Raw genomic sequence first — 27579 nt, 5'->3', positions numbered from 1 at the left:
ACCATTATGTACTATGAGAATTTTATAACAAAAGTTTTGTAAAAAACTAACATAAAAATTAAAAATCCCGGATTTGCTATCAAAATGTCTTGTTAGAAAAACCTGTAATTAATGGTAAGTTCACGTTATCTACATTACAATTGAATTTAGTAGGTATATACAAACGAATTGGGAGGTCGTGGGACCGACGGACAGACATCATTGTTGATAACGATCGTCAATTTTGTTCGCGCTTTGTATTTGCTGTGCTTTATGAGGAAGCGGGTTGATTATGAAAATTTTATTCCGCCGCGAAACAGTACTTCTTTGTTGGTCGTTTCTTGGTTTTGATTAATTAAATGCTTCTGATATCACTTTATAGTCTCGTTAGTATTTTTATTGCCTAATTAAATGTATTTTGTCGTTTGGAGGTTCCATACGTAGGCGAATCAAAAACATTGAAAACATTTCCGTATTTAAAGTTTAAATTTTAAACTACTCGTTGTTGTTTTTTATTTTTTTTCAAGGAGTTATTTAAGAAAAATACCTTTTTTTGAAGTATAGTTCAAATCTTGCTGCAATCTAATTTTTGTGCGGTTTCTAAAAAGGAATATTATTGTACTTTTTGAAGTAATGTAAAATGTTATGTTTATTATTAAGTAAGACACAAGTGTGTCTACATATTTAAAACAACAACTTTTCAGGAGGCACGTTTTTGGTTTGTTGTTTATTGTATAGAATTTATCTGAATTTAATTCAACAATAGTTAAGACTAATAATGAATAGTGAAATCAAATTATAATATAAAAAATATATTTTATCAAGAGGAAATAATATATATTTTTTTAAATTTTATATAAAAAAAAGTTATTAGTATTTCGGATTGGTTTTTGCCACTTATACTTGTGGAAATATATAAATATGTTTTGTGACATTTTATATTAACTGGATATATAAATTAATTAATATTTGAGCTAATTTTATCCATTAACTTGACACCTAAGATACTGCGCTCCGTCGCACGTTGGCAAACCTTGAGGGCGGACTTCTGTGAGTTATCTTCTTTGATTTTTATTTGTTATATTAATTTTCAAAAACATACTTACAAAACATTTTTGTAAAATATAAACATTCTTTTCTTTAGATAACTTAGACTACAATGCAAACGCCTATTAGATTTATAATAGCAAATTCATTTATAGACTACTTGATAATCTGTAAAGTCATAGGTGCAGACCACATTATAATTATTTGGTTTGTAATTTGAGGTTCATATTATTTTGAATTATTCTTATACCTTTTATATACACAATTGCTTAAAATAAATGCTCATTTCTCTCCTATTGATAATAATGGTATATCGAGGGATTTAATTTTCTAGTACTGTGTAGTTTTTAGGTGTATTTCTTTTCTTAATACCACAATTATTAGGTTTTACATTAAACGGTTTATAAGAGCGGGCACAATATTCAGTAAAGAGAGACAAGGCAAAGAAATTGCTAAATACCTTAATCGTATGAAAACAAATAAAACAACCTTTATTTTGAATATATATACATTTATTAAAATCTTAGAACTAAATTAATCTATCAGTTCATTATAAAGCTTTTAATTGTCTAGTAGGTAATAAACATATAAAATACAATATTGTAGTAGGTAACTAAACATGAATTGCACAATATTACTTACGTTTTACAGGATAACTGCTATATACTAAAGATTATTGAAATAGTACTTTGAAAATAAAGATTTGAAATATATTTGAAAAGAAAATTTAAGAAAAAAACTATAAAATTTGTGTAAAATTGGTTTTGAGTATGTTTAACAAAAAAGTTAGTTTTAATATATTTATAATTAAAAGTTAATGAGCATCACATTTTAGTAATTTTAATAACTATATACAAGCTTAATCTACAGTGCAGTAACATACTTAGAAAATGTATCAAGAGAATGAGAATATATACTAAAATTATATATTAGAAAAAAATATATTTAAATTAAATTATGTTATGTTGTGGTAACGAAATATCGTATATGCATATATATATATATGCATATATTTACGATATACATATATATAAATATTTAAGTGTATAAATAAGCCTTAATAAATAAGAAGAAATATATCTGTATACTGAAATAAAAATCATAGAACTCTTTATATTAGATAAAAATAAATACTATTATATAATTTAATATGTAATAACAGCAACAATAAGAACATATATAGTAATTTTATAATAAATAAATAATACCGCTACAAGGAGACAGTAGTAACAAGAAGAAGTATAATAAATACTGAAATAAAAAGCAAAGAACTCGAACAAAACCTTTTTATATTAGATCAAAATAAATATCATATTAAGCTAATATTATGTAATTTAATTAAAATAAATTAATTTTAAATAAAATAACAGCAACAACTAGGAAATATAAGAAAATATATAGAAAATATTATATGAAACAAAAAAATACATAAATAAATAATTTATTAATGATTAAAATATTTAATATCACCATATTCCATTCATAAGTAAATAAAAAATACACGTATTAGTGATTTTATAATACATAAAGAACAGAATGTGAAAAGAAATGATAAAATAGAATAATAAAATAGATATAGAAATCATGAAATAGAATACTAAAATGAGTATTTAAGTTCAAAGTCCAGAATTCCCGCAATACTCGCCGATGCGGTCAGAGATACACTCGAAAATGTCGAACGATATGTCGCAGTTGCGACCGTTGTCTATAAATAAAAAGATTTAATTATTTTATTTATTTCACCATTTGACGTTCGCTCCAAATAACAACTTGGTTTAATTTTCTATTTAATATATTATGGTATTTATATATGGGGACAGCGTCTGACTGTAAGCGCGTCGGTTGTGGGTTCGAGCCCTCTTGGGATAACGAATATATTTAAAAATTTTGTTTGTCTGTTCGGAAGTTTGTAGCGGTGATGAGTTACGCCATTCAACATGCAATGTCTCGAAAATTGGATGGGAACTCTGATGCGGAGTCTTTTCAGTTTAAGTTTAGTCTGCCTACTGCTGAAGCTGATTGTTATGTAGTCATCGAATCTCCGGGAATGTGAAATGAAGAGATCGTCATTATGTTCTCTCTGTATATTTTTCAAGATAAAAAATAGGAGAAAAATGTATATGACATACCCATAGGCACAGTTCTTGAGAACTTGTCGTGATTCCTCATAAGACACTCCCTGGAAGCTTCTAGAACTGCCATGAAGTAACCCCTCTCATTCACTCCGTCAGAGTAGAGTCCTACCAGACCTTCCAATGTGGGGAAACCATAGCCGTCCACCTTGAAAATTTATTTATTAATTAAAAATAAATAAATAAAAAATAAATTATTTAAATATACAATAAAAATCTTTAACCTTTTAAATTATAACAGTGTTATAATTTAAATACAAAAACAATATAGGTATAGGCAAAGGGAACCAAATGTTGAGACATTGTTAATAAACTGAATATGGACGTTTTAGCGTAAAATGGACCAAATACGACATTACAGTTGATTATATATAATATATGAGTTATATTTTATTAACCCATTACGTATTATATTTTATTACAAGAATAGAAATTTAAAAATTCGTAATCGCGTGCCTTTTACGAGCGACAGCTTAAAAGTTATTGTTCAAAGTAAAAACCGCAATACATCCTTTTATGGATTTATTGTGACTCATGAGTCATGTTTAGTTCTATAATTTCAGTCATTTTACAAGCCCTAATTTTTTATAATGACTCGATTCTTCACATTTTTTTTTATGTTGTTCTTTACCTTTTTTTTTAATTACTTAAATCCCACGTCATAGTAAATTTTTAATTAATTGATTATTTATATATTTAGTTCAATTTCTAAATACTATATACTTATAAAACTATAAAGGTGTTAAATCTCAAGTTGACAACCTTGACCTACTGATAAGCCCCGAATACAGAACATCTTAAAATGCGGTCATTTTAAGATGTGAACAGTAATGGTAAAATTATTGTAGATAGGACTGACCTGCATTTAGTTTAAAATTTAAACCTTTTAAAACTAACTAACTAAAAAATAATAATAATAGAAAATATACATTTACACTAAGTTCAAAATATATTTATAAAGTAACTGTATACAGTATATAAATATGTGTATGACTAAATAAATAAAATAAGTGAACCTTGTGAAAAAATGAACTTACCGAACGATATTAATGAAAGGCCTTGGCCTTCAGCAAAGCTCTAATAACAGGCTGCATCGAAGTTTATGACAGTTAAAAATTATTACACTTACATACATTCGTAAAGGGAATTTTATATTTCAAAGGTTATAAATAGATGAATTTCTGTTAATTTTTACGACCCCGTCGGTTTTATAGTGAACAAATTGGAGCAATCTTGCGACAGGATCATAAAACGTTAAGGATTTTTAAGTGGTTAGTGGAAATATGTTTCATTTAATACCAAAATTACCTCTCATGAGGATAATTATTATTAAATAAACAAACTGTTTTAATGAACAATTTCGAATTGTCTACGTACGAGTACGTACGAGTACGAGTACGTACGAGTACGAGTACGAGTGCGAGTGCGGTGAAATAAGAAATCATCTACACTGTATTTATTTTTCACCTGTTTAAATAAGTAAAAAATCATTTTCGTATTTTTTTTCAAAATCAATGAAAAGTCCAATAAATGAAGAATTAGAGAGTGAAAGTGGAAATAAGCCATGAAAATGAAAATAAATATATAACAACTTCGGAATACATAATTTCTATCTCAATAATTGAAAGACAATAGCAATTTATATCCAAAATCCTACCTACCTACAATTGCTTTAGTTTAAAAAATCGATAAATCTAAATTTCTAAATTCCTAAAACTAATAAGCTCTAGTAAATAACATTTAGAAAAATAATAATGAACTATATAATTATTAAGTAACGAAACGAAAACTTAGCATCAACTCATCTCGAATTAAACAACAAGCAATAAGAAAGTAAAACACAACAAAAAACAAAAATATTGACATAGATTTCCAATTTCACTAAAACTAGAGTAAACGAGATATTTATCAGTACAAAATAATTTACTTTTACTTACCGCTTTCACTTTCCGGTACACGCACTGCAGCAGGCACTGGAAAATAAGGGAATTGTGCGTTATACTTTATTTCTATAAATACGGCTTTGCGCTTGAGTTGTGCGTAAAATAACCTATTGTATGCTCAACGGGGTTACTACCATGAATTTAATACTGTGGAAAATTGTGAAATTATTATATATTCTTCTATATAAATAGGGCAGAATAATATTTAAATCAAATGCCAACATAAATTGCAATACTGATGATGAAAGTATGTATAATAAAAGTTTGCATAATATACTCGTATTAAGTAAATTATTGTTGATTTGTACTGTGTTGCTAATAAATGGTAGTGTTTATAGATATTGACATACCAAATGAGTTATCAGCTAGGACGGTTTCCAAGAGTCGCGGGTTTAAATCCCGCTACTTTAATTTTTTTATACGTTTTCTTTAAATTCTCCTGAACAAGTATTTTTTTTAGTTTTTAAGTCGCTATTTACGCCAACTACGTAAACCAAAATATATCTTATTCTTTCCTTAAGCGTAACAAATCAAATGTCGTAAGTAGATGCTATATTTTAAGAATCACTCGCACTAACACCTACAATGGACTATAAATGTAGCCATAAAGCCGAGTTACATCTTGTACTTAATAAAAGTTTCAATAATCCTATTTGTGCTAAATCTTTCAAGGCAGTGGATCTCAAAGTTCACTAGATTTTGATCCATCTAACAAAAAAAAATTATAAAACTTAAGTATGTTCTAAAAAATAGATTATGTTTTGTTAATGCTCAAACTTAATAACGAATGACAGAACTATTTAAAATCAAATTATTTGTTTTTAATGACATGGATAAGACATAAAATTAAATTGTTTTTCTTATTTAAAAATCTCTACTCATTATTTTTTATGAATCACTGGTGGACATGGACTTTGGGAAACGCTGTTGCAAGGCATTACGACCCGTTAACGTCCCTATATAAAAGATGCGTACTAACGAGAGAGCCCATCTTTACACGTCATAGAATTTTATTGGGGCCATAATAAATGATAAGCAAAACGATACAAACGCTTCGTTATTTTAGTTCGGCCATACTTCATCGTATCGCATTGACATTTAAGTTTTATATATATTTTATTTTAAAATACAGAAATGGTTGACCTTGCTAGTTTCTCAAGTATTCATTTAAATTTTAACAATATATTCGATGAAATTAATAACTTACACCAGCTATCCGCTTTTCGTCGTGAGTGAACGGGACTTCCCGCTTGTTCCTTCTCCTCTGCGCAGGCATCGTGTGCTCCTCCTTTATGACGTCTAGAGCCTCTGAAATTTTATATTAAATACTATTAAGTTGTGTTTCTTCACCAATTTTGAAGAATTTAAATATCTATAATTAACACAAACAGTTTGAACAAGTAAAACATTTCTTCTTATATATATAAAATCGAAAGGTCACTCACTCATCACGAAATCTCAGAAACTACAAGTGCTAGGAATCTCAAATTTCGCATAGGACTTACTTATAGGACGTAGGTGCTCGCTAAGACGGGAATTTGCAATATTCGATTTCTAAGGGGTTGTTTTTGGGGTCGAAAGTTTGTATGAAACTTCGTTACTACAAATGCTAGGAGTTTCAAATTTTGCATAGACGTCACTAGGACGTAGTCATGGAGACAGAAATTAATAATAACATAGTTCACGCGGGTGAAACCGCGAGCGGGCCGCTAGTATTTTATATGACGATTTAAATCAACCAAGCCTACTGAATGTTGATTGGAAATATAAGTCTCGAGCTAGATTTAAGAAACATGATCAAGGTCATACTGTGATATGAAATTCACCGCCTTATGTAATATGTATATACAAATATTATAAAACGAAATAGTTTGTTCGGTTTATGTTGCTAATCTTAGAAACTGCTGGTGGTGGTGGTGGTGGTGAACTCGATTCGATGCAATGCATGAGGGGACTACGCACGAGGGGAACATATAAAAATAATTATAGAAAATATTTTTTATCTTTCTATCAATACATAGAAATGTGTAACAATTAATTTATTTATTTATATATTATATGTATATGATAACGTGATTTTAATTTATTTTAAACTAGCGACCCCCTTGCGGCTTCGCCCGCTTTTACTACTGGATTATTCATATAATGTATGTTTGCAAAGCACTTAAGATAATGTAAAAATTAATTAAACCCTAATGCAACCCGCATTTTCGTAGTTTCAATAGGGATTTTCCAATTGTTTTACACAGCAAGGATTTTTTAGTAGGTACCGTAATTTGAAATCTGTGCTACTAATCTTTTCAAGTACTTATTAAAATATTTTTAAATGAATATTTTTAGATAGTTAAATGACTATTTTTAAACGGAAGAAATTATAAACAAAAGCCTACCTACTAATAACTACTACAAAAAATATGAAACCAAATATATCGCGCTGAAATAATACATTCAACTCCAATTATCCAATACGTGCAAACGCATCTAAATCTTCGTTGCTATGCCTCTATAGCGGGCGGGGTTTTTTTTCGAGCTTGTGGTTAATGCTGAAGAGGGTATTCTGTCCCTGATGAAAAGCAAGCACTACGTGGCTGCCTGTGAGGAAAATTAAATAGAATGCATTGGCCGGGAATCGAACCCGGGCCCGCGTGGCAGGCGAGCATTCTACCACTGAACACCGATGACTGCTCATGACGCGCTTGTATAAGCAAAACGTCGCGAGGCGCATTTCGCAGCAATGATTTTTTGATATTGTAAAAACTTCTAAAGTACTTATTAAAATGAAAAAACAGTAAAAGACAGTTCATCTACATTAAATGGCCAACGTAACTAATATACTTATTTATATGTGGAGAGTAAGGGATAAGTAAAACTTGAGTCGGCACAGCTGATGTGTCAACGGCGTGATGTGTCAACAATTAAATGCGTTTTTCTCTAATACTATTCGCAATTTCGAAATAGTGTAAAAAGCAAATTTTATCTTCGTTTAACGTAGAAAATTAATAAAGTATTTTAAAGGATAAGGATTAATATCATTATGGAAAAATATCCCTCACAATAAAAAATATATTGAAATTACTATTTTTGGACAGAAATATGATCACTACACGTTATTCTTAAAAGATAAAAATATGCTGTCGCGGACTTTTTTGTAGATCTTATTAAGAGGAACAATACTCCAGTACATTTTTTTCATGTAGTACTTACCATTAAAGCAGCGCATGCGCGAAAGTGTCTCAACGGGTAGGACTTTAGACATATTTATCGTATTTATGTTAATTTACATAAGAATGTACAAATAATAAACTATATATAAACCTTCCCTGAGAAATACTCGACCTAATGGTGAAAACCGTATAAAAATCCGTTGGGTGGTTTAGAAGAAGAAGAGTTAGAAAGTTCAGACAGACACGAAAAGCGACTTTGTTTTATAAGATATAGGATAGGATTATACTTAATAACTAAAATCAAGTGTGTACAATAGGAAACAAATCGTTTTTTAATTAACTTTTCTTAGATCAAGCATGCCCTACTCTTGTAACAAATTTAATATTTTATTTAAAAAAAAACACATATTTTAGTTTCAACATGGTAGGCAGTGGAAACCATACCAGGTACCTAGTTCCCATTAAGAACCTTTTGAATTCTGAAGGCATTGAGTGGTGATTGACGGAACTTACTTTACCTCATCATCAGAACGAAGAAATATTTAATTTCCTCCTTTCCTTATTTATAATATACTTGTGAATATACTCGTATTTAGTTTCTTAGCTATTAGTTAGTACTATACGCTTAAGTGCAAACCGCAATAGGCAACGGCTGAATGAGCACATATCCCTTATGCAAGGATTTGTTATGTAAAGCTATATGGGCCGTCGGATTGCACAGACTAGTATTTTAGTTACTTGTCTGTGTTATATATGATGAGTAATTTATTACTTCCTTTTGTTTTTATTTTAAATAAATTCAATTTTAAGCCTGTTTTAGTTTATTTTTATATTATAAGAAAGAATGAAATAATATATATTTTTTTAAATCGGTTTAATAACTAAAAAGGCCTTCGTGGTGCATTGAACAATGTCAATGCTGTAGGTTCGATCTTCACTCGAGGCAATAACTATATTTAAATAATATTATTTTTCATTGAAAGGGGGTCGAGGAGGTCTTAACATTATGTTACCTCTATTTACCCCGTTATATGCGAAAAAAAAAATACTAAAAAAAGCATATGGTAAAAAAATAAATGAAAAAGTATTTATAATAACACTGATAAAATTTATTACAAATATCTTTCAAAGATTTTTTAAAATCTATTATTTAAAAGAGTCCAAATTGTCGTTGGTATTGTTCGTTTTTAGAAAACAATATTAAAAATAAATAAATAATATTATTGCAAACATAAAGAAAATTAAAGTATATTTCAGTTATAAATGCACTGTATTTTTAAGTTATATTTCAAAGGTACAAAGTAACAGTAGAACAAGCGTCTGTCCCTTATGCAAGGTTTATGCAACTTAATATATAGGTCAATTGCATTCACTCGACGTCTTTGTAAAATGACCTGTTACTTCGCAATAGTCCAGTATTCTCCATATCAACCTACTTAAAGGAAATATTGCTAACTTGTATAATATATCTAGTCATTTCGAAATTAAACTTCACCATTTCTATATCAACTTCTTAAATTAGAGAGGCGATTTTGTGTAATATTTAATTTAATATCTCTATTTTTAATATAGATCATAAAAGGCTACATAAATAAATTTAAATAATTTTTCCTTGTATCTTAAACATAAAATAAATTATCTCAGTAGATACAAATCTAATCGAATCTGACAATCAAATGTAGTAAGTAAAACCACTAGGGTATAACAATAAAATAAAAATAAAAAACCCTTGACATCTTTACATATATGTACAAATATGCAATACTAATTATATTATTTTACTTAATTATTTATATTTAATAACATATTATCATAATTGTCGGTAATAAAAAATAATTTCATGTATGAGGATATCGCACAGGTCATTAAACCGTGCACTGCGTAAGCCCTTAGCGGTGTAGTCATTTTCGCATAATTATTGAACACACGAATAAGATATGGAGCATGACTTTTCTGTAACTTGAAAAAAAATATAATTACAACTTTAATTATATAGTTTCAAAATTATTTATTCAAAGTGGATGACCGCGTCGAGCCTTATAGAGCACTGTGCAGGCGAGTGGCCTTTACACTGGTCACTAGAATTATTACGATGTTTAAATTTTTTTACATTTTTCGAGTACTATATGGCAAATACGTAAAAAGTATATTTAAATGTCACATTACATAGAATCTAATTATAATATTGTAGAAAACAAATAAAAAATACTGAATGAGTATGACACATAATACCTATATTCATATATGTAAAGCTGTAAACCTATTTAAAATATTACTAAGGCAAAATAAATTCCATTTAGAATTGCTGTATGAATCACCCAATATGTAGATATATGTACAGTACATGAGAACTATACAGTACTGAGTAATATAAGAAGCGGTTTGGCACGACTTTGGCAACTGAAGGCTTTAACGCTAGAATAAAAGGTTAAGTCGGTCTTCCCGGATCAAATTATCTTAAATGTTAATCTTACATCACCAATATAAAAAAAGCCGAATGACTTATCAATTATCAGCCACTTTAAACTATTATTGTTTATTTTTTATTAAATACAATGTACGTGTAGTTTTATTGTATTTGATTGTTAGATTGTTATTTTTTTTATTACAATTTGTTTTTGGAAATAATTATTTTAATATGTTTTTATTAATAGGAATTTCATTAGTTAAATATGTTATTGTCGGTATTATTATTATGAAATAGTTGCCGTTTATTGAGTTTTGCTTCGTGATCAATTTTGGTGTTTGACTAGGATTTTTTTGTTTGGACAAAGAGGAAAATGAAATAATATAATAACTATTAATAAAATTAATATTAAAACAAAATTGTTAAAATACAAATTAATAGTTATTATTCTAAAGTAAAGAGAGAGGCTGTAAAGAACGTAGAAGTTACGAAGATTATTACATGTATCTGTAAGGACTCCATCACTAGTACCGACTTCAAAAGTAAAAGATTATAAATAATAAATAAGTATAATATAATTATTAATATTACTTATTATATTTTTATTATTTTTACTTCAAAGTAATTAAAATATTATTTTCCACAATTTTCTTTTTGTTTAAATTTCTGCATACAGACATAATTTTACAGTCCATTTTGAAAAATATTAGTTATAGTAAAGATAAAATCAGGCCGAAATTGAAACACACGCTTTTCCTGGCATAGCAGGGTAGGTAGAGAGAACCTAGTGATATGACACTACGTTCACCACTTAATTATGCAAATTTTTAAGCATTGAGTATTGTGTGAGAGAAGAGAGAGAAATGAGAATAATTTAAATATAATCAGACCTCCGAGTGGGGATTGAACCCGCAAACATCGATTCAATAATCACACGCTATCTCACTTCACCTCGACAGCCTCTACGTTCTGAATTGATATCGACGCATTTTATTTTAATGTCATACAAAAAATCAACTTAAGTGATTTCGACAAGATATCAGATCTTTATCTTTTTGATTATTTCATGTTCATTAATATTGCTATTTAAGAACATACGAGTTTAATAATTATTTCTTGTAATAATTAAAAGATGTGTTCAAGATGTAAAGTAAATATTTTATGGACTCCTAACCGTTAATTGAACAAGTATGTCTTAAATATACACAGGTCTTATCTCAATACTAGAATATATTAATTTAGAAATAAAAAGGCAAGAGTCCATTTGCATCGATTATTTATTAATACATTATAAACAAATTCGTATATCTTCTTCTCCAATACGTTCAATTTACAAAAATCGGCAAAATAAAAAAATTGTAACAAAACATTTTCTTACGATAAACGTAAATTAAATAATTAATAAAAACATAGATGAGGAGCGTCCACTGTAGTAATATGTATTCAAGTTCCTCAATAATAAATGTTATGACATTTCCTTATGTACTCATTAAAAATGGAAAAATGGAAGTATACTTGCATAATTCATAATTAATTTTCTATTGTTTAAATGTCAAAGTATGAAACTGAAATTAAAAACAATTTTATAATCAAATCTGAGTCACGCGGGATAAGCAGAGTTAATCTGGGAACCTAATCCTTTCGCATTAAGACACTCCGTTCCCAATAAGACACTTCCGTTCCTACTTTTCCACAGAATTTTGGGAAAAATATAAAATATTTCATTACCTCGAGTGGGAATGAAATATTTATTAAATTTTATTCCATACAAACTTTCAACCCCTATTTCATCCCTTTATATATAGATAAAGCCTTTATATATAGATTATCTATAGATAAAGATAAAAAATAAATTATTTTACATGACGCTTAATAGCTTATTGAGGAGTTGACATACACTAGCTAGTCATTACGCCCAAGGACTTCGATTATAGTCAATAGTTTATTTGCAATTTTTTACTATAATTTGCTAAATCTTATAATTCTGTTTAATATTTATTTATAAGGAATGATTGACATTTTAATTACCCATACGCACATAGCGTCGATTTTTCGTTGGGAAGCAAATTGAAATTAGGATATCATTTGGTTAGATAAAATGAATAATGTTATTTATCTACTATGTTATTGTTAAATTGAAATCGAAATTAAATTTCACTACTAAAATTTAGCAAGATATATATGTAATTACGTACATTTGCGTAAAAGTAGTCGTCTAGTTCAAGTTTTATAAGAGAAAGCCAATCTGTCACTTTAATCAGATGTGAGTATGAGATATGCGACAATTTGAACTAAACTATGTGATGTAGAAGTGGGGGAGATTAGGGTAATAGGAGTCACTTAAGCTGGATTTCCAACAAAATAATATTTATGATAATAAAAATATTGTAGCCGTTTTTAAATTAAAAATACTATAAAGCTAAGTTTAATTTATTAGCTATAGCGGAATATAATTTAAAAATAACTTCATAAACTTCTTAGGAACGGTTTAAAAACATATTTATTATTATTTGACGTTTTATGGGCTTATGTACTTTCCATTACATCGCCCTAATCTCCTCTTCATTTGCAGATCGGTTACAGTGTCATTACGTACGGCTATTGCCGCAATACTTTCACTGTTGACCTTGACTAGTGCTCATAGGAAAGCTATTTTTATTTTCTGATAATTTATATATTAAATTTATTTTAACAAAAGTAACCTTATATTTTCGGTAGAAGTTCTGACTATTTAAATATCATAAATAATTTACTAAGAAATTAAACCGAAATGCAATAAAAAAATTCCATCCATTTTAGTCATTTAACAATTTTTATGTCAAAAGCATCTTTATTTTATATATTGTCAAGCTTTGTCCCTTTTACATTACGACAGGTAGACAAAACTTAGTGTCAAAACACTCCATTTCATGTTATCTGAAGTTATTTTATATTTCTTTACTATATATACTCCGAGCTACCAAATCATACGTAACGACCTGTTGCCATAGAGCTCTACGTATCACGTGTAATTGCGAGTGCAGTACTTTCACTCTCGACCTTGGCTACCTGATACCAACTTTACTCACATAATGGTAACAAGAATCAACAAACATGTTTGAACTCTTTATATTATTACGTATTGTACCCTTTACTTACAGATGTATAAAATGTAGTGATACTGCACTATTTTTTCCATTTTCCAGTGGTAAATTATAATTTTGATTGTTTATTTTGTAAGCTTTCACATTTATCTTAAATGGTATGGTAATGATTTTATCATACCGTTTTTAATAAAATATTATAAAAAAGTCACATTTATGACAATAAATATTTACCTCTTAGTATTGAAAGTTTTATCTCTTCCTGGCAAAGGGAGATTACTCGTTCTATCTTTTGCGGTGCAGTTGGGGGATTTCGACATCTTGTTTCCTGTAAAAAAAAGTAATTTTTTTTTAATAATTATACAGTTTATGCAAACGTAATATATTAAGCTTTTTAATAACAAAAATATACCAAAAAGCCAATTTTTATATCTAGAGTTATATATAAAGATTGAATTATATTTATTGTCTACGTGTGCCTGGGCACATTTAAATACTAAAACCACTGTATTAAAGTATTTATTATTCAAAAATAAATATATCTTTCTATCTAACATCATCTGCAGATCTCTTAGTACAGAATTTGTTAGCAATTCTTCACACGTTGTGAACGTAAGGTTGTAAACAAGGTCTTACAAGCATTGAGCTAATTTGAATGTTATATTTGTTTGTATTTTTTTATTTTATTTTTTATGTTAATGGCGTCTTTAACGCAATGTGCATTCTTTATTATTCTTTTTAGTTATAGTTTATGAAAGATTCTTTGAAGAAAATTATATTCTATCTAATTAATAAAATTCCAGATTAGATTAGCTTAAGCCAAACGTATTATTATTTTCTAAATAACTGCCTTTTTTAGAATGGCTAAAAATATAAAATTAGCAGATTGTATATTTTAAAAAATAATTTAAATTATAAAATAAATATAAAAATTAAAGATATGGGTATATGATATTGGGCGGAAAAAAAATATTATTTACAAATTCATGCATATATTAATATAAATCATCGAATGTCCACAGTGCACAAGGCTTTTATGTCACGACCGACTCTCGATATGGGAGATTGAACACAAACACAGGCCAAATACAATAAAACGAATTTTATTGTTAAAATTCATGACTATTTGACCATTACATGACCCATATTCTGGTAGAATCCATTTCTATAGTTTTTCTTATTCAGTTTGTCTAAATATTAAAGAAAAGAAACACTGTGTGTGTGTGTTTAATTCATAATCATTCTCAAAAAATATTAATAATATGTAAGATATGTTTGGAGTATTAAAAAATATAACTCTAAATATATACAAAGACAATAAACGCAATAAAAGCTTAGATAATTAGAAAAAATAAAATCTTATACAATTTCTTACTGATCCAGCATTTCACATAGTAAAACCGTCGTAGTAAAGGGAAATAACCTTAACAAGACGGTTGTGGGTTCGATTTCCAATGTTGAAATTTTTTGAATTAATAGTGGGAAACGGAGAGTTTTAACACTAAATTTCCTCTGCCTACCGTACTTTAAGCAGGCATTTAATGTGAATCTAAAAAATATTTCCTTTCTCAACACTAGTAGATAACAATTTCAACAATCAACAATTCAAAGCACGTATCTACATCTTACCTAATATTGTAGACTCTTATATAGATTACGGTATTTAAAACAAAAAACTGTATCTCAAAGCGATTAGTAAGTTCAGTTACAATGTATGGAAATGGAGGTTATGTGAAAATTTGCATAAACTTAGTATTCATAGAAAGCATTAGTTTACTGCAACGGGGTATTGTTTGTTTATCTCCTAACCTGGTTAACTGCTAAATGAGAGAAATATACAAAAAATAAGTAACTTTTGAAATTACACATTCTTTTGCATATGTGAAATTGGTTGCTTCCAACGCGTCAAGAGAATCTATATTATATAAACAAATAAATGAATTAAAGCTCAAGCATTAAATGCAAATAGCGTAAAATACTTAATTAGTTAGAATATTTATATTTATACTTATAATAATATCTGTACATTTCTAATGAAAAATATTAGTGAAAAATTTATAACTTTTGATTTTTTTATAAATATTTATACAACCATAAGTTCTTTCGGTTCGGTTATGATCAAAAAAGCTTGAAGATTCGTTTTTTAAATATACAAAATATTTTTTTGTTTCTTCAGTTTGTACATTTTAACAAAATTGCCCTTTTGCAAGACATAATAAGTAAAGAATCACGTTTTTCCTATTTTTCCGTTAAATTCAAATTAAATAGAAATAAAAACATCTATTTTTACTATTCATTTATTCGATACTAAATTGACATTTTGGCTTTTAGTGTCGCTATAACATCTATTAAAACAAATAACTGTTTTCTAAACATTTACATTTAAAAAGTTTACATATTTAAAGTTATTTATTTTCATATAACCGCTACATTTACTTTCACATCAAAAAGATTCGACTCTCGTCCGATCATATGAGTTTGTAGAACATGTATCAAATACTGATATCCATTGGACGGTGAAAGCTGCATTTGAAGCAAAAACTAAATTACTTCATTAAGAAGTAATAAACTATAATGTATTGCACTTTATATTATAATTATGCATTAAATTTAAAGGCTAAGGACGTCGTGGCACAGTGGGTCGCGTATGACTGGAAAAACGATGCTTGGGGGTTCGAGTCTTACTCGATTTCAATTAAAATTAAAGATTGTAATCTTTCGGAAAATAGGGAGTGTATTAACACTAAATTAACTCTACCTACCTACTCTAATGCTTTGCGGGAAATAGTGTGAAACTTTTTTTAATAAGTTTAATAGTAATAAATTATTTACATATTAATAAATTATTTACTATGTAATTACTAAAATAAAATATTCATAGAAACGAGTTCCAAATATGCTGTAATAAAATGGTATTTAATTATAAATGATTGTCTCGATTTTAAAAGATGCATTATCACTTAATAGTTTTATTTGGTCTTTGCGAGAAAAATATACCAATTATGTTAAATAGTTAACAACCAAAGAATATACTAATTTAGATAAATTAACAACTTAGATATGCGTAAATAGAATTAGTTCAAAAGTCAAAGGTCCTTCGAGCAATTTTCTTTTAAATATTTCTTTTACGTTTTGCCTCGTATATAGAAAGGTGAGCAGAGATAACCTAATGTTAAGTTACTGGGGTCTTGTTTTCCACCTGATTTTAAGATAATGCGTATTTTGTTTTACCAGAGCAGGAAATGGAAATAATTAATTCCCCCGAATGTAAATCGAACCCACAAATGTAGTGTTAACATTTAAATGTAAGCTTAAGCCATCTCACTGAACCACGACGACCTTCAGCTAAGTGAACTATGTCCTATAAGTACCTATATTTAATCTAAGAAATAAAACTAGCCTGTTTTTTAACAAGGACTAAGATTTTTTAAACGAATTCTATTTGAATGATCGTGTATAGAACGCGAAACTGGTCCTAACCTAAATATTGAATGATTGCAAACAGACTGTTATATAAGTAATGAACCGTAAACTCTTAAGCAAGTTGCAGTCTTAAGATAATTCCTAAGCCACAATATTATTTACTATCGTTACGTAAGCTGTACCTAATTGAACGGAACGAGCTGTATGGAATTTGATCTTTTAGTATATTAATTTTGTTAATGCTTCTGTGGTATTATGAGATAGCCTTTTTTTCTCAAGTTCTAACTTTATTTGGAATATAGCAAGGTAAGGTAGGCAGAGAGAACTTAGTGTCGAGACACTCCACTCTGCGGCTTCTGTGGGAATTCGGGACTACATGACGTAACTCAACGTCGTGCTCTATTTTACATTTATGTCGCTTTGTCTTATGGTTACGTTGTTCTATTGCGCCACGATGCCTTTATGTATAATATTTATACTACAATTTTCAAAGTTAACAGAAATTTCTTTGTAGGTATATAAGAAAATTTTCCCCATTTGAATTTGAATAAAAAACTTTAACCTTCTTTATATCTACATCATAATATATTACTTACATAGTAGGGGAAAATATATATATTTTCCTTTTTTATGTATATTTGTTTATTTTTGTTGGTCAACAAATTTCTTATAATTGTAGTATTTTTTGAGTTCGAAGTTTCTGTACACTTGTTATATTATAAGATTCTCAGGTGAATTTTCCTTTTCAGTTGACAAATATTTGAAATCAGTATCCTTTAAAGTTTAAAATATATTTCGATTTGTTTAAGCTCCGATAGCTATAGCACAATCGAGTGCAAATATACAGAATTGTCACAATTGAGTCATACTAAGTGGGCGCAACCTTGCCAACTCATTTATAGATGTGTCTCCGTGTATGGTAATGTGTAGGTTGTGACGTTAAAGGCTTTTAAATCCGCTATGTTCCTTATAATCTTCATCTTGAGAATATGTAAAAACGATTTATTAAGCGAGAAAGACGCTTTTAGGTATTCGATCTTCACTACGATTATTTCAAAAATAAAAAAATCAAAATCAATCAAGTACAGCAGGTTTGGGGGGGGGGGGGGCTAAAACACTTCGTTCTCCTTTGGAGAGCAGAGTATATACACAATAGAGAAGAAAGAACTCTGAACCTCGTTAAATACAGTGGGTATATTGTATACTAGGGGTTTTTTAACATCGAATTTTTAATATATTTTACGATGTTTGTATATGTATAACCTTTCGCAAGTTTATATTTTTATAACTAGTTTTAAAATGTAATCCAATTATTGATTTCATTAAAGGAAATAATTAAAAATAACTGTTGATCTATTTACGTAATATTTTGGTTACACGTATAACAATACCCAACAAACAATAAAATTACTATAATATGCTACTAATATAAAGTTACTAGCATTATATTAGTAGGAAATTTATTTCAAATTATCATTAATTAAGTGTAATATAAAAAAAACTAAAAACACCTCTCATCGCCTTCTTGAAGAGTTTTGTAATCTACTGGAAAAAATGTAGGTATACCATATACGGCAACGTCCAGTTAGACAACATTAGACACCTACGAATTTTTGCAATGAAAGTTTCTGCCGATATTTCATTTTTTATCTATGTCTTAGTCAAGTTCAGACGGAGAGCGGAGAAAAGAGAGTCTTAACACTAGAACGAAGTCGAAAACAAAAACCGCAACATATTTTCTGATGGATTGCAGCATTTCCTTTAACCTCTTTCACTGATAGACTAAACGAATGTTTACGTAACTCGTTGCGTCAAACCTCGTCGTTTAAAAAACATCTTCCCGGTGTGAAATTGCCTATTACTTATTTAATTGACTTGTTACATGCTGTACAGTTTACCACTTTAATGATTATTGTAATAGTTATGATACAATCTAAATAAATATTTATATATAAATTTTAAAATGGGGAACGGAGTGTCTTAACACTAGGTTCCCTCAGGATACAGTATGAAGCTGTATATATATGCATAAATTTACCCGGCGTTGAGTTCTGAAGAAATAGAAATGTAAACGTAAATAAATATTTCACTTTCTCGAATGGGAATCGAACCCACAATCATCGCGTTACTGTCACACCCTTATGCCGCTGTGCCACGGCGGCCTCCAACAAGTAAATCTAGCAAAAGTCCGTTGCTTTTAGAAATTAATATCGACAATAAAACAAGTAAATCGTTGTAACTAGTTGTAACGGATAATCAGCTCAACTACCTTACAGTGAATTACTTTCCCTGGTCACATTTTCTCTCTAGTTCATTGTTATATAGCACTCTTTGCCAGTACTGTTGGAAAAAGTAACTATAACCATATATTTAAAGATTCTAACTTCATTTATTTAACAAAAAAGCTTACGTCATATGTAAAACTGTAAACTGTAATGGGACTTGTATTTGAGACGTTAATTTTTATAACTATTGATTTTATTAGGTTACTTTAGGGTAGACATAGAGAACCTCATGTCAAAACACTTCGTCATCCACTATTCATCTGAGTGGCGGAATTTAACGCCGCAGTTTGTTTCGCTATAATTTATTAAATGTAAACTTATTGAACTATTGATAATATCTGTCTAATATCTGTCTGTCTAAGTATTATTAATAAGTCACCAGCCATTACGTCAATAACTGCGGCTTATAACATATTTGTATATTTCAATATTTTTCTGTAAAAAGTCTTCTCCCAAACTAATGAGTTTAAACGTGAATGAACCCTAAATTTGACTATTTTGTGGTTATTTCAAAATTATTCCGTGCTTTGTTGATTAGCACAATCCTACATAGGTATTTGTATTTGTAGTTATGGTAAATGTAAAATGCAAGTTACGTTCGAAATGTCAACTTTTTCGAATTATTTTTTCAATGCAACCATTATATATAATATAAAAGTACAGTTTTATCTCAAATTTTATTGAGCTACAAATTTTTTTAGGCTGTAGTCGTTCAGTGGTACAACCACCAACTAGTGGCTGTAAAACAGTTGTAAGTTCGACTCCAATTTCAGTGAATGAATTATTTTCATTTCTTCGCTTGGATAAGCGGAAATCGGCTATGAGTTCTCATCACGTAATATCCCGCAAAATTAAACGTAATGTATTTCCTCTGCCTACCCTGCAGTATGCGAATACGGCGTATAGTTAAAAAAATATTATAATATTATATTTTGGTTTCCGAATAAATCTTAGATATATCGTACAATAAATCTTAATTGTTAATCTTTATTGTGTTACAGTTTTACAAATCTGAACTCTAATAATGAAATAGTGTAAATTCACATGTACGAGTACTATTTACACATCCTATAGCACCTTTATGTGAATTTAAAACAATGACTACGTATAATAATTGCTATTTATATTTAAAATACTATAATAAACCTTAAAAAAGTAGATTAAAATAACATTATAATGTTATATTTAAATCAACGTTTTGTAAAATTTATTTTAATACAATTATATTTAAGATAATATTTTTTTTATTTGCATATTTCGACAACCTTGATATTACATTATATGCAATATCAGGATTAAGATCATTCTCCTGCTATAAATTATTCTGTCAAAATGATATTGTGCAAATATTAAAAGATATTGCGAAAATTTGAAATGTAACGATTTACGTTAAACTTTTATAAAATTACGATTACCTTTTTTAATATTACTTTTATTAGTTATTACTTATAATAACATAAAATTAACTTTAAATGTTTGTACTCCTATATAGATTATAGATGTTACTAAGTTAGATTATATCATAATTACATATAGGTACGTGATTAAAATATACAGTCACAGTTCAGTAGTAACAAGTCACACGCCTTCAAGGCTGTCTAGAAACTGGAGCAGCTATGTGAATTGATTTTGTTGTCCAACATAAAATCAATTATTATTTTTTCCTTAGAAACCAGTCTTAGACATACATATACATATTTCGTATTAAGAATTAGTTATTATACATAATGCTAATTTACGAATAATATAACGTAATTCTGAATTTAGAGATATTTAAAAGATTTTCATTTAATTATATTAAATTAACATACGTTTTATTAATTTCTATATTTATTTGTTAATGATTTCTAAATAACATATAATAGAAATAAAATACTTACTGTTTCAGCCGATATAGCACTATCACTCAACGAAATACTAAAAATATAGAGACACCATAGCAATGCACTAATTCGCTGAACCATTTTAATCACAATCACCAGTAAAATTATATTATATTATACACGATTTTCCTATTTGTTTATATATAAAAATATATATTTTAAATCGCTAGCGAATTTCTTTATAGTATGGTAGCGAAAGGCGCGCGTCCGAACGCAATATGGATGTTGGATTGATCTTGCGCCGATTTTTGAAAGGCCCGCGTAGGAGGGTTTCGCGCCTATTACAAGCTGTCATGTTATGGCGTTCCGTTACAACATCACTATATTTTTTTAATATGCAATAATAAGTATATTTAATTAGTTTAAGAAAATATTTATTTATGTTATTCTTTATATTTCTAAACAATATGTTGTGTTATATTATAATATATTCTAATAATTTACATATATTTGCATTCAAGAAACGGTTAGTATAATTAATCAAGAATATTGTACTTGAATTGTAACGCTCGTTTGCCTTGTGCTTTTTCCAAAAAAAAAAAAATAGTGTATATGTCATTTGTCGATCAAACACGATGACAGATGAAGGATGACGTATGTTGGGTGGCCTCGTATATGTGGAGCCACTGCAATAAGTGCTGAAAAGTACATTTTACGTTATCTTTAAGAAAATTATTATATCAGTTTTTTAAAATTAAAACGAGCAGAAGTTAGCGAGCGAAATAAGGAGTGATGCCCACTTATTTTGGGTACTTTAACTTAAATTTGATAATTGTCAAAAAATTAAATGATTATAAATATACTTTAGCAATATAATATCAACATCAACGAATTTCTCTTGCACTAGAAAACTAATGTGGTAAAAAAAGTAGGCGATGTCACCATATTTATGATGCATTCCCGCGATAGAAATCTTGACATTTCTTATCTGGAGCACTTAATAATGGCAGTAATTACAATAGATAAAACAAAAAGTTGCACTGGAAACTTCACAATAATTATTTTTATTTATAATAAGACAATTGAATGCATTAAATAAATCTTTAATTTAAATTACAACGGTAAATGGCAAGAAAGAAAATTATAAAGATGCACCTACTCAATTTTAAGCTCTTCGTTAAATATTATAATGATATGATATAAATATAAGGTTTCGTATGAAAAGTAATGGCGGCAATTTATAGTCGAATCATAGACTCGGAATCTTGAGGATTAAACTTTATAATAAGTAAGCCGCTTTTTCATTTTTGTATTAATATGACATATTAAATTATTAACATTGTTTATGTAGTTAAATATTTTTATTGTATGTACTTCTCCTACATTCTACAGTACGAAGAAGTTTTATATTCCATATCACTAAAAATTTTCGAATTTTTATCTATTTGAAAGAACCTGTGGGGTTTCTTTGCCTACCCTAACCTATATTATTTAAAAAACGTATAAAATTACAATACTGGTATGTACTACTAAAATCGTAAAAGATGATGATGCAAAGTAGGATAACACGCGTAATTAAGTCTTAAAGAGTTTGTTTTATGAAACTTGTATGAAAGATAAAATCGCAATGAAGCAATCAGTCAACTAGGGCATACGAGGCTTATGAATCTAGATTTTCTCTGTGAAACCTGAGTATAGCACTAAATGATCGTCGCGATATAAGTATGTCTTATGAAATATGTTATGTGACACCCAATGGGAATAGTTTTAGAAATTATACTAACAAATTATCATATTACTGTTTTAACAGAAACTGTTTCAGCACGACGGGGAATGAGAGTCGAAAGAATGTCAAAAAAGAGTTATGAAATAAGAGTACGAGAGACTGGTAGTGGTAAGAAAGGCAGGGAGACACATCGGTTGACCATCGAGAACACAGTATCGATGATACTTGAAGTCACTTAAAAAGATGAGGCCCCCCTGGAGGGCATCTGCGGGTTGATGATAGTAGACGAGGCCAAAAAGATATGGAGAGAGTGTAGCGTTTGGCGCTTATTTAATTACAAGCAAAAATAAAAAAAAATCAAATCTTGGAAAGAATGAAAACATCCAGATGCTAAACATACATACCGGCACAAAATAATCTTTAAATGTAAACATTGAAATGTCAATGAAGTTTTTATTTTAAAATTACAAATATATAGGTAACTATACCAAAAACTGTGATCAATAAGTAATTAAAAAAACACACGCACAAGAAAACTTATGCTTTATTTATTTAGAAATATTATAGCTTTAACCATTACGAAAAGTCTCTTGGACGAAAAATTTACTTTCTGTCGATTTCTTTAGGATGGGACGAGTTCACTGCGCTTTTACTAACAGTATGTAACAACTGCATCGACATGAGTCTCCGTTGTGAAATTAAAGTTGATCGTCTGTCATTATAATATTCTTCGATCTCTTGTAGAGTCAAATCTTTTGTTTCTGGCAGGCAGAAGTATAAGAAGATACAGCCTGGAAGAAGAATCTGTTTCTTAAACACTATTTTTTTATATTACTTACTGCACTAAAAAATAAAAATAATAAAAATATATAATCACTCATTAAATAAGTTAAAAAAATTCAAATGAATGCAAATGATTTTCAAAAATATTCTGCGAGTATTATAAATATATAAATAAATTATATTATATATAAATATTATTTATATATATAGATATCAACAGAATAGCAGCAGCAGCTAGTTGGTTTTACGGACAATTGCTGTTAAATAAACTGATCAGAGAGAGAAGAAACTACTCTTAAGTAATCGATAAGGTGTGTAAAGTGATATAACCTAAATCATTTTTCTGCCTACATAGCATAATGCATGAGTTGCATGTGAATAAAAATACTGATAATAAAACTGATAGATATTTACCTAGCAAGGAGCAAATACCAAACGCTAAAATGGTATACGGAAATCCAAGAAAATCTCTTATATACGGATAGCACTTGTTAGCTGAGAAAATTAATAAATTCAAATTCATAAGCGATATCCCACCAAGGAGTCCTCTTACCTAAAATATAATATACAGAACAACAAACAACTTCTACAATTGTGCGTAGCATATTGGGGGAGATGAAAGTATTGCAAATTAAAAAGTAAATCAGCTTCACGCTGTATCCCGCACACATCAAGGTAGACTGAGGGAACCTAGTGTTATGACTCTCTGTTCTCCATTATTAACTGAATTCTGGAGGCAATTCTTCTTCAATGCCTTCAGAATTTAATGCAGCGCTTTGCCTCGACACCACAGCAAAAAAATTAAAATATTAAATATTTCATTTCTTCGAGTGGGGATCGAACCCACAATCAGTCACCTTTACAATCACACATTGTGCCCCTGAGTCGTGACTGACCTCCTATATAACAATGAAAATAAATATCAAAAGGCATACAAAGAGAAAATAGATAGTTAAAACTTACTTGTAAAGGATATAATTCGTACATAATCAACGGCGGTAGAGTATAGTAGCCGGCGGTAATAAACATGATGTAGAGCATGAAGCCAACTTGCGGCAATATGGTGGATTGCGTTTCATAATGGATCAGGAGCCCGAGAGACACGCATACTATGCCTACGCCAAGACCTGGATACAGTTGAAATATATTTAAAAAATTAGCGAATTTTTACTTTATTTTATAAAGAAATTAAGTAGCTTCTCCCTCTGATGAAAAAAGTAACAAAAGTTTGCTTAAAAAGTATCAATTTATACCAGAAGTAAGCGCTAAAGTTCTTCTCCCAACATGAAATATAATTACAGCCACAAATAGTCCCATAATTATTCTCGTAATGCCAAGTATAAAGTTTCCTACATCAGCATTGATGGATGACTTAGATCTCTAAAAAGAAATTTTAAAATATTAAAATGATTTCTTTGATTTTTATATGAATTTTCCGTATTAACAACTATAAATAGTCTGAAACAAATTAAAATAACTAGCTTTTAACAAGATTTAACAAATAATTTCTTATATTTCACTCATTTATTATTAATTAAGTAAAGCTACAGAAATGAAAACTCACCTCTAAAATATCAACGGTCCACATAAAAATAATTGATGAACCAGACAGTTCCGCTATAAGCTTATATATTGTCATTAGACAAAACGGCTTATACGCGGAAGGTCTTAGGAGTGCAGTCAGTTGTTCCACAAAGGTTAATCTAAAAAAAATTAAAAATAAATTAATAAGAAACTAATTTGAAATTAACTCGTATAGCAAAAATTTACCTACGAATTTCGTTGTCGTTCTTAAATTCAAGTAGGTCATCCATTTCCGGCTGAATATTGTATTTTTTGCTGCGAAACTTTTTAAGTGATTTAATAGCGTCTTCTGGTAAATCCTTTTGAATTAAGTAATACGGTGTTTCAGGGAGATGTAGGTTGAGAAGGAATAAACATATTGCGAATGCGCAAGCTATATAACATAAAACTGTCCATTTGAATACAGATCCTAAGCCTGCCTGAAATTTAAGTTAAAGTATATAGAAATAAATTAAAAATATACACAGGCGTCATGTATAAGAATAACCAAAATATCACCTGTACGGTAATCCCAATTGACATAGCAATATTGGGGAAGGAGCCGATAACGCCGCGCATATTTGGCAAAGATATCTCCGTCATATAAACCCTGGGAACGCTCATCACCATTCCGATGCCGACACCAGTTATTATTCTGCCTATAATGTTATTATTTATTCTTTTAATTATTATTTGATAAGTATTGTCGTAAAAATGTCTTGAGTTGAAAGAAAAGAATAGAAAGACAGAAAAATATATCAATGAAGTAAATGCCATATAGATAATTAATATATTGAAATTTCAACAATTGAATAATATTATGGAGCTAAATTTTAAAAAAGGACTATATAATCTAAAGGCTTACCGATAATGATTTTCTTAGCCGAATCCGCCAAACTGATAAATAACCAACCGAGGCACACCGGCAGTTGGCTGTATATCAACATAGTGCGACGACCAAACTTGTCTATCAAATAACCGCACAGTACACAGCCGAAAGGAGAGAATAGAGGCATTACACTGGCTGAAAATAATAACAATGCTTTAAAGGTTATCTTTAGTAAATTACTACTACATTTTTTATTAGATAGCTAGGTACAAAAAATAATATTTTTATAGAGTAAAAAAATATATATTTTTTTTATTATTTTGATATAAAATTAAACATTATAACAGACAGGAATACAAATAGATAATTTGATATTGGGCTCTGTATTTTCTCTAACAGACGCCTGGAGAGATGGAATTAGGCCCAAATTTGAAATAAACACATTTAATTACCTTTTTTATACTTTTCTCTGTTAGAAATAGCGAAATTGACATCTTTGTATAAATTTATCAATCATAAAACTAGTAGCTACAGATATTAATAATATTTATGAATAGAAAAAAATATACAAATGAAGTATAATGATACTGGGATAACTATACTTTACTTTTTTATGTAACTAGTAATTTCTTAGTATTCTCCTTCTACATACAAATCTATTCTCTATGTTATACCAACCAATCCAAGATTCATCGTCGATGGTCACTTTAATAACCGAATCAGGTAACCTCAGCTGCGGAAGAGTGACTGCTGAAAAGCCAAAAGCCAGTCCAATGGTCACCATCGACAGATTTATCCAAACGCCATACCCTAATTGGATCATCGACGTCGCCGTCCAAAACCCAGGATCTGGATAATTTACTTGTAATTCCGTGGGCATTTTTAAGTCATGATATTATAAATGGTATTAATACAGCCTTATGTTTAAAAACTGCTGTGACATCTATCACTCTAACAATACGTATACATGTGCTTATTTTTTTAATATAATGTCTAAGATTTCTGCATATAGTGCTTCAATTTGTTGTATGACAATGGTAAAGTAATTAAAAACTTTTTTTAAAATAAATCATTTTTTATTATAAAAAAAAATATTCTTAAAACACCAAAAATAATTCGAAATTTATTTAATGAACCTTTGTCATTTTAGGATACACATATGGTCTTGTATACTTGTTATTAGCAAAATCTGCGGTAAATGTCGCCTTTCCATTCTTTCCCACCTGACTGTGCACGTATTCTTCAAAGGCTGATAGTATTTGGAGGAGGGAACTCCTCGATATGGAATCGAATTCTATACCATCAGCGTCTCGAGTTGGGTTATTTCCTGTAAAGTTTTCTACTGTTATAATATATGTGGACATTTGTATTGTATACTATGCTGGAATATCT

The 27579-nt window shown here is 29.0% G+C and overlaps 2 protein-coding genes across 2 annotated transcripts; both read right to left on the bottom strand.

The window, feature by feature from the left end:
- Window positions 1-1516: 1516 nt before the first annotated feature.
- Obp73a (Odorant-binding protein 73a) lies at window positions 1517-21605 on the bottom strand. Its single transcript, XM_085195834.1, has 6 exons — window positions 21344-21605; window positions 13990-14083; window positions 6309-6409; window positions 5096-5131; window positions 3156-3306; window positions 1517-2731 (listed from the first exon to the last, which is right to left on the bottom strand). The coding sequence occupies exons 1-6, from the start codon at window positions 21425-21427 to the stop codon at window positions 2643-2645; spliced, it is 555 nt and encodes a 184-aa protein (XP_085051960.1). The 5' UTR covers window positions 21428-21605; the 3' UTR covers window positions 1517-2642.
- Window positions 21606-23560: 1955 nt separating this feature from the next.
- LOC146532447 (facilitated trehalose transporter Tret1-2 homolog) lies at window positions 23561-27093 on the bottom strand. Its single transcript, XM_085196650.1, has 9 exons — window positions 26866-27093; window positions 26224-26382; window positions 25878-26017; window positions 25566-25798; window positions 25360-25498; window positions 25049-25175; window positions 24759-24922; window positions 24210-24348; window positions 23561-23803 (listed from the first exon to the last, which is right to left on the bottom strand). The coding sequence occupies exons 1-9, from the start codon at window positions 27065-27067 to the stop codon at window positions 23616-23618; spliced, it is 1491 nt and encodes a 496-aa protein (XP_085052776.1). The 5' UTR covers window positions 27068-27093; the 3' UTR covers window positions 23561-23615.
- Window positions 27094-27579: the final 486 nt, after the last annotated feature.

This window comes from Heliconius melpomene, chromosome 13 (genome assembly GCF_056956725.1).
Source record: "Heliconius melpomene rosina isolate 202511_hmr_F chromosome 13, ASM5695672v1, whole genome shotgun sequence".
Taxonomy (NCBI): domain Eukaryota; kingdom Metazoa; phylum Arthropoda; class Insecta; order Lepidoptera; family Nymphalidae; genus Heliconius; species Heliconius melpomene.
Note: the sequence above shows the minus strand (reverse complement) of the source record. Positions and strands in the feature narration are given on the sequence as shown.

Excerpts from the sequence above, each read along its gene's own strand:
- Obp73a (XM_085195834.1), bottom strand. The coding sequence starts at position 21,427 with ATGGTTCAGCGAATTAGTGCATTGCTATGGTGTCTCTATATTTTTAGT. Across the intron at positions 14,084-21,343 it reads GTGCTATATCGGCTGAAACA|GAAACAAGATGTCGAAATCC; the intron begins GTAAGTATTTTA and ends TTTTTTTTACAG. Across the intron at positions 5,132-6,308 it reads ACGAAAAGCGGATAGCTGGT|TGCCTGCTGCAGTGCGTGTA; the intron begins GTAAGTTATTAA and ends CTTATTTTCCAG.
- LOC146532447 (XM_085196650.1), bottom strand. The coding sequence starts at position 27,067 with ATGCCCACGGAATTACAAGTAAATTATCCAGATCCTGGGTTTTGGACG. Across the intron at positions 25,799-25,877 it reads CAATTGGGATTACCGTACAG|GCAGGCTTAGGATCTGTATT; the intron begins GTGATATTTTGG and ends CTTAAATTTCAG. Across the intron at positions 24,349-24,758 it reads ACGAATTATATCCTTTACAA|GTAAGAGGACTCCTTGGTGG; the intron begins GTAAGTTTTAAC and ends ATTATATTTTAG.